The 7,500-nt window shown below is 45.5% G+C and overlaps 1 protein-coding gene across 1 annotated transcript in view; it reads right to left on the reverse strand.

Moving 5' to 3' along the window:
• Nucleotides 1-3,645: 3,645 nt before the first annotated feature.
• xylb (xylulokinase homolog (H. influenzae)) overlaps nt 3,646-7,500 on the reverse strand; it is an 11,054-nt gene continuing 7,199 nt past the window's right edge. Inside the window, 3 exon segments of the mRNA XM_035142284.2 lie at nt 3,646-3,965; nt 4,524-4,618; nt 4,738-4,825. Coding sequence (XP_034998175.2) covers nt 3,897-3,965; nt 4,524-4,618; nt 4,738-4,825 — 252 coding nt within the window. The 3' untranslated portion in view covers nt 3,646-3,896.

The raw sequence follows: 7,500 nt of genomic DNA on the forward strand, positions 1-7,500 counted from the left end.
CCCACCACCGATGTTCAATTAGCAACAGACCTAATTGAACAAATGAACACAGGGTTTAATTGAGGAAATTAACTGTGTCCTAATTGACCAAATTAGCCGGTGACTCGTCAGGCTGCAGACTGTCAACCGGGCTCGTGTGTGTGTGTGTGTGGTGTGTGTGTCTGTGTCTGTGTGCGTGTGAGTGAGTGAGTGAGTGAGTGAGTGAGTGTGTGTGTGTTTGTGTGTCTGTGTGGTGTGTCAGATTGAGGAAAAGGCAGTGACTGGTTGTTGCTAGGCACCCAGAATCCTCCTCTGTCTTGCTGGCTCTCTCTCATTAGGCTGTAATTCCATGAGGTGAGGTCTGATGGACTCTATAGGAACAAACACAGCAGACGGCTGAAGGACACAGTCGCCCTGAACCCAGGACGACAGCTGAGACATGGCTGGACACACAGGAGGCCTGTTTTTGAAGTAAAGATAATAAATAATAATCTCTGACATTTCTCATATGGAAGTGACAATCAATCAGATTTTAGTATAGTCAATATTCCCAGTTCAGTCAGACAACTCACGTTCAAACATTTATTGCAGCATTACAACAGGTTTAGTGTTTGGCGTCTAGGCTCCAACTTAATCACTCCCCCATATGATTACACAGGAATGATGGGAGTGATGAGCAAATACTTGTAACCCCCCGTTGGAGCCTACAGGTGGATGCTGGGGGGGTGGAGGGGCCGAAGCAACTGGTAGCATCAAATATCTACCAGATATTAACAGGACACGAGTCTCTAACCTGCACCCTGGTGAACTCCATTCTTCTCCTACCACCACTTAACTCGTCGACACGGGGGACGGCTCGGTGCCTGGAGCTGGACCCAGCGTCCTCGTCTCGTGTCCTCTGTCATTCTGACACTGGTTGGGCCAATCACAATCATGCATCACAAATGGGGCGTGTTTGATATTATGGGCACAGAGGTGGCTCAGAGAGAACCTTCACCAGACACACACAGAGACACACACAGAGGACACACACAGAGACACACACATAGATGACCGGAGAGGACACAAAGCTGAACTGTGAAACCTGTAAAGGTTGCGTGTCGGACAATTTAAGTTGAGTTGTGTGAATTTATTTTTGCTCACGTGTGTGGGGGAGAAAATAAAATGCTTTTCTCTCTGTTGTGGTAAGAGCCCGGTGGCATCATCATGTGGTTGGGGCCTGGTGTTGCCAGGTTGGTGCCGTAACAGCTACCAATGCTCTACAGCCTGCCTCCTTGGTGGTTGACGATCACTCAACATGACCATACTATTTTGATGGGAACAGTCAATCCGAGACTGACTTTGAACTCAGGACGTCTTCTCCAGCGCCACCTTCAGGACAAACTGTATATTTTTAGTCCCAGGGCTGATAAAGACTGGACTTCACCAGGACCATTAGTAGCAGCTGCGGAGCTTGTGATCGTATCGCATGATCTGTCATGGAAGCGAAGATGCCTGAGTTTGTCCTAATTTATGTTTCACAAAGGACCAGAGAGAAATACGAAAAAAATCCTACTCTTGTGGAATCCCGAAACTTTTTCTTCTAATTTATCTTTGTCAAATCTGGAGGATCTGTCAGTGAAGGTTCATCTAAAAAACCTTCTCTAACAAAGTCCTTCATTAAATCTTTTGCTGTCAGTCATTTCGTCCGTGCGCAGGTTTCCCTCCTCGACAACATGAATATCTCATTTCAGACCTAAAGTCTTCAATCAGCCTCAGACTGCGGGTTGCCATGTTTGAAGGGTTCAGATGAAATCAACACGCACATCTTCATCTGCTGCCTTTGAAAGTAATTAACAGCTGGTTTATTATCTGAAACACACACTTCTGATTCCATTCGTCATCACACATTCACACAACTATACACACAGATATGTAAATTGAATACACACACTCTTTTCCCCGTTTTATTCCTTTTGGGAGCTAATTATTTCAAACACACAAACAAAATATCAGGAATACGGTGAACACAGTCACATGCTGCTCTGCCCTGGTGCACATCTCTCTCTCTCTCTCTCTCTGTCTCTCTCTCTCTCTCTGAGGACAGCAGCTCCTCAGCTGAACCTACATACTGGCTAATGGCTGCTAGCTGCTGCTACCTGTGTTCACTGGCTTTGAACATGAACCATCGTGGTTAATGAGGAGTTTGTTCTGTTTCGTCATGTCTGCAGTGTCGCTCAGTCACGACTAGAATATGTCCATAAAACGATTTATTGAAAAACGTGGGAACGGAACTCGATGAGAGTAAAGACTAAACAGAGACTGTCGCCTGTTTAATGACGATTACTGCAAAGCTACAGGTGAGGGCAACGCAAAAAATCCCAAATCAGTAAAACAGTCCAGGTCAAACTCTGGATCAACAATACTCACAAGAAAAATGATGCTGGAATGAAGGACACGAAGGTAGAAGACGATCTGACAACAAAGGAAGTGAAGAGCTGGGCTTTAAATACACGGAACCTAATTAGCAACAGGAAAAGGAAGTGATTTAAAAAATAACAGCTCATCACAGGGAGCTGAAGCTACGATGTTCACACAGCAGGGGGCGCTGGGCCTGACGTTTTCAGGGGATTTGGGGGATACCCATGGAATTTAAGGACAACTGGTAGCCCCGCCCACCCGTGCACACACACAGCAGCAGCTTCCCTGGGTGTGTCATCTCAGGACAGCTCAGAGCCCCTCCCACCCCTGTCAATGCTATACACCGAACACACACACACACACACACATGCGACTGCACACATGTGGCCCAGTCTCTGCAGTGTCCGTCTCCTCATATGAACCCATTCTCCTCTGCCGCATTACACACACACACAGCAAACACCGAACATGCACACACACACATGCACACACACACACAGCAAACACACACACATGCACACACACACAGCAAACACCGAACATGCACACACACACACACACACAGTAAAATCCCCTCAATCTCTCTGAAACTGAGGCATTAGCCACCAGGTAGAAAATGGCGTGCACGCTCACACACACACACACAAACACACACAGGCTAACCTTTATCAACCTCTGGTCTATAATCTGATAACCCCACTCGTAGTAACAACTGAGGAGGAGCGGAGGAGGAGGAGGAGGAGACGAGACCAGACGAGGAGAGGAAGAGGAGGAGAGAAGGAGAAGAGGAGGAGGGAAATTAGAGAGAAACTAGGACTGGAAATCTGGAGACAAATTGAATTAAAACCTCCTCCTGAGCTGATGACCAGCAGGTGGAGCTGCTGTTAAACCACAGACTGTAAATAAAGATGGACGATATGACATCTCCCATAAACTGAAGCCAAATTATAACCTGGGCCTTTAATATTTAAAAAATGTTAAATGATGAATCACAGGGAAGGATCCTTCATCCTTAATAATGAGCCTCGAGGCTTCAGGTCATTTTCATTGTGCAATAACATATCTTAATCATGAAGAACAAAATAAGTGAGGAGTTCATCAGAGAATCGTCAGGTCTGATTCCGTCTTTGAGTCTGATGTGATCATTTAGCTTCTGTAGGGACACATGTTGGTGTGACACACTGATTTGGACTGTTTGTAGTTTTCCAATGAATCAGAACTGATTTGAGCTGATTTTACTTTTACAGCTGACGAGCAGACAAATACTTCAACTTTAAAAAACTTTATTTATACATGAAAAGTCCAAGTCTGGTTTAATTTCCTCTTTCTTCTGTTGACTGATTCTAATGGTTCATAAACTGCTGCTAATCAGTCACCTGCACTAAACTAACTACACTGAACTAAACTTAATCTTTCAAATTCCTTGTTTTTAATAAAAACGGATTTGGTTGACTGGTCAGTGATTTACTTTGTGAAAATGTTGATTTCCATCAGTAGATCTAATTGGCTGCTGTGGCTCAGGTGGGTCTCTGCTGCAGGACCCTCTCCTCCAATCGGGTGTATCGCTTCAACATGGGGGTGTAAACCTGGAACACAGACACATCACGTTTATGTTGTCGATGTTTGTGACGTTCAGCGATGACAGAAAAACTTCAGCAGCACAAACGTCACTTTAAATCCTGTTTAGTCTGAAAAATACAAATCTGAATAGTTTGAACATTCATTGTTTTTGCAGAAGTTTTCTTTACATCAAGTCAAATTAACGTTTAACATCAACTTTTCCATAAGAAGAAAATCTTTTCCATAATTTTTCATTTGTTTTAGAATTATTGATTTTTATGTGTGAATTGAAAATGTGACTAAGAACATCTGGATGTAAAGAAACCTGACGTCTACGCTGAGTCACAGGAAGTTAGAGTTTATTCATTATAATGATTATGCTTCTTTTATGCGTTTTTTGGACCCGTCCATGTTTAACACTGAGTTTCCTGAGAGAAGTCGACACTTTACTTTCTGTCGCTGTTTCTTATTTAATATCCTGATTTTAAGTAGAGAGAATATTCATTCAGCAACATCTAGTCAGAGTGTGTGTGTGTGTGTGTGTGTGTGTGTGTGTGTGTGTGTGTGTGTGTGTGTGTGTGTACCTCCTGTGCAGCTGGGTGTGGCGTAGCGACCAGTTGTGGTTCAGGAGCGTTCTTCACCACATCAAAGAAGGAAACTCCAGATTCTGACACGAGACCTGAAAACACATCAGCCAATCACAGACGAGTCATAGTATCAGTAGTACCAGTACCAGTACCAGTCGTAGTACCAGTACCAGCAGTAGTATCAGTAGTATCAGCAGTACCAGCGTCTTACCATGAGCAGCTCTGTAGGCTGAACCCAGACAGGCGGAGTTGGACACATCGATGGTGAAGACCGGAGCGTTAAACACATCAGACAGAACCTGAGAGACGGAGAAATGAAAATGATTCTTCTTCTCTAATTCTGTCCCAGGTCTCGGTTAATGACTCAGTTAATTGGGGCGGCTGTGGCTGAGGGGTAGAGCGGTCATCCTCCAAACAGAGGGTCGGCAGTTCGATCCCAGTCTTACCCATCTTCATGCCCAAGTGTCCTTGGGCAAGATACTGAACCCTGAATGGTCCCTCATAGAAAAAGTGCTGCCCAGAGATGCACTGTATGAATGTGTGTGAATGTGTGAATGGCAATAAACTGTAAAGAGCTTTGAGTCATCAGGACTTGTAAATATATATAAATACAGAACATTTATATAAATACAGAACATTTATATAAATACAGAACATTTACTGAATCAAACAAAGTGAATGAGTCAGGATCTGAATCAATAAAACAGATGACAGTCAGAGAATCAGTTTCACAAACATCTGACACCTGATTATGTTTAGTTTGATCCTCGTGGTGGGATTGACCATCGACCTCCTGATGGTCGTCATGGTGAGAGGAAAAGGAAATGGAGGTCCAGAGAGGGGGGGAATACAAAACTAAATGGTTCTCGGCTAATCGCTAAAAGTTCAACAGTGACAGAAACTGTTAAAAAGTGCTTTATGTGTCTGGTCCAGATGTTTGTGAATGAACGCTATCATCTAACTAAAGGATTGGCTACAGGATTAGCCTACAGGATTGGCCTACAGGATTGGCGTACAGGATTGGCTTCGATTGGCCTACAGGATTGGCCTACAGGATTAGCCTACAGGATTGGCCTACAGGATTGGTCTACAGGATTAGCCTACAGGATTGGCCTACAGGATTGGTCTACAGGATTAGCCTACAGGATTAGCCTACAGGATTGGCCTACAGGATTAGCCTACAGGATTAGCCTACAGGATTGGCCTACAGGATTAGCCTACAGGATTGGCCTACAGGATTGGCCTACAGGATTAGCCTACAGGATTGGCCTACAGGATTGGCCTACAGGATTGGCCTACAGGATTAGCCTACAGGATTGGCTACAGGATTGGCCTACAGGATTAGCCTACAGGATTGGCCTACAGGATTAGCCTACAGGATTGGCCTACAGGATTGGCCTACAGGATTAGCCTACAGGATTGGTCTACAGGATTAGCTACAGGATTGGCCTACAGGATTAGCCTACAGGATTAGCCTACAGGATTAGCCTACAGGATTGGTCTACAGGATTGGCCTACAGGATTGGTCTACAGGATTAGCCTACAGGATTGGCCTACAGGATTGGTCTACAGGATTGGCCTACAGGATTGGCCTACAGGATTGGCCTACAGGATTAGCCTACAGGATTGGCCTACAGGATTAGCCTACAGGATTGGTCTACAGGATTGGCCTACAGGATTGGCCTACAGGATTAGCCTACAGGATTAGCCTACAGGATTGGCCTACAGGATTAGCCTACAGGATTAGCCTACAGGATTGGCCTACAGGATTGGTCTACAGGATTAGCCTACAGGATTGGCCTACAGGATTAGCCTACAGGATTAGCCTACAGGATTGGCCTACAGGATTAGCCTACAGGATTGGCCTACAGGATTGGCCTGCAGGATTGGCCTACAGGATTAGCCTACAGGATTGGCCTACAGGATTAGCGTACAGGATTGGTCTACAGAATTTGCTGGATTGGCCTACAGGATTGGCCTACAGGATTGGTCTACAGGATTGGTCTACAGGATTAGCCTACAGGATTGGCCTACAGGATTAGCCTACAGGATTGGTCTACAGGATTAGCCTACAGGATTGGCCTACAGGATTAGCCTACAGGATTGGCCTACAGGATTGGTCTACAGGATTGGCCTACAGGATCGTCTACAGGATTGGCCTACAGGATTAGCCTACAGGATTGGTCTACAGGATTAGCCTACAGGATTGGCCTACAGGATTAGCCTACAGGATTAGCCTACAGGATTGGCCTACAGGATTGGCCTACAGGATTAGCCTACAGGATTGGCCTACAGGATTGGCCTACAGGATTGGTCTACAGGATTGGCCTACAGGATTGGTCTACAGGATTAGCCTACAGGATTGGTCTACAGGATTAGCCTACAGGATTGGCCTACAGGATTGGCCTACAGGATTGGCCTACAGGATTGGCCTACAGGATTGGCCTACAGGATTAGCCTACAGGATTGGCCTACAGGATTGGCCTACAGGATTTGCCTACAGGATTGGCCTACAGGATTGGCCTACAGGATTAGCCTACAGGATTGGCCTACAGGATTGGCCTACAGGATTAGCCTACAGGATTGGCCTACAGGATTGGCCTACAGGATTGGCCTACAGGATTAGTCTACAGGATTGGCCTACAGGATTAGCCTACAGGATTGGTCTACAGGATTAGCCTACAGATTGGCCTGCAGGATTGGCCTACAGGATTAGCTTACAGGATTGGCACAGGATGACTACAGTCTGGGCTATGATTGCCTACAGGATTGGTCTACAGGATTGGCCTACAGGATTGGCCTACAGGATTGGTCTACAGGATTGGCCTACAGGATTAGCCTACAGGATTGGTCTACAGGATTAGCCTACAGGATTAGCCTACAGGATTAGCCTACAGGATTGGCCTACAGGATTAGCCTACAGGATTAGCCTACAGCAGTGATCACCAACCCTTTCGAGCTCAAGATCACTTTT

This window comes from Hippoglossus stenolepis, chromosome 19 (genome assembly GCF_022539355.2).
Source record: "Hippoglossus stenolepis isolate QCI-W04-F060 chromosome 19, HSTE1.2, whole genome shotgun sequence".
NCBI lineage: Eukaryota > Metazoa > Chordata > Actinopteri > Pleuronectiformes > Pleuronectidae > Hippoglossus > Hippoglossus stenolepis.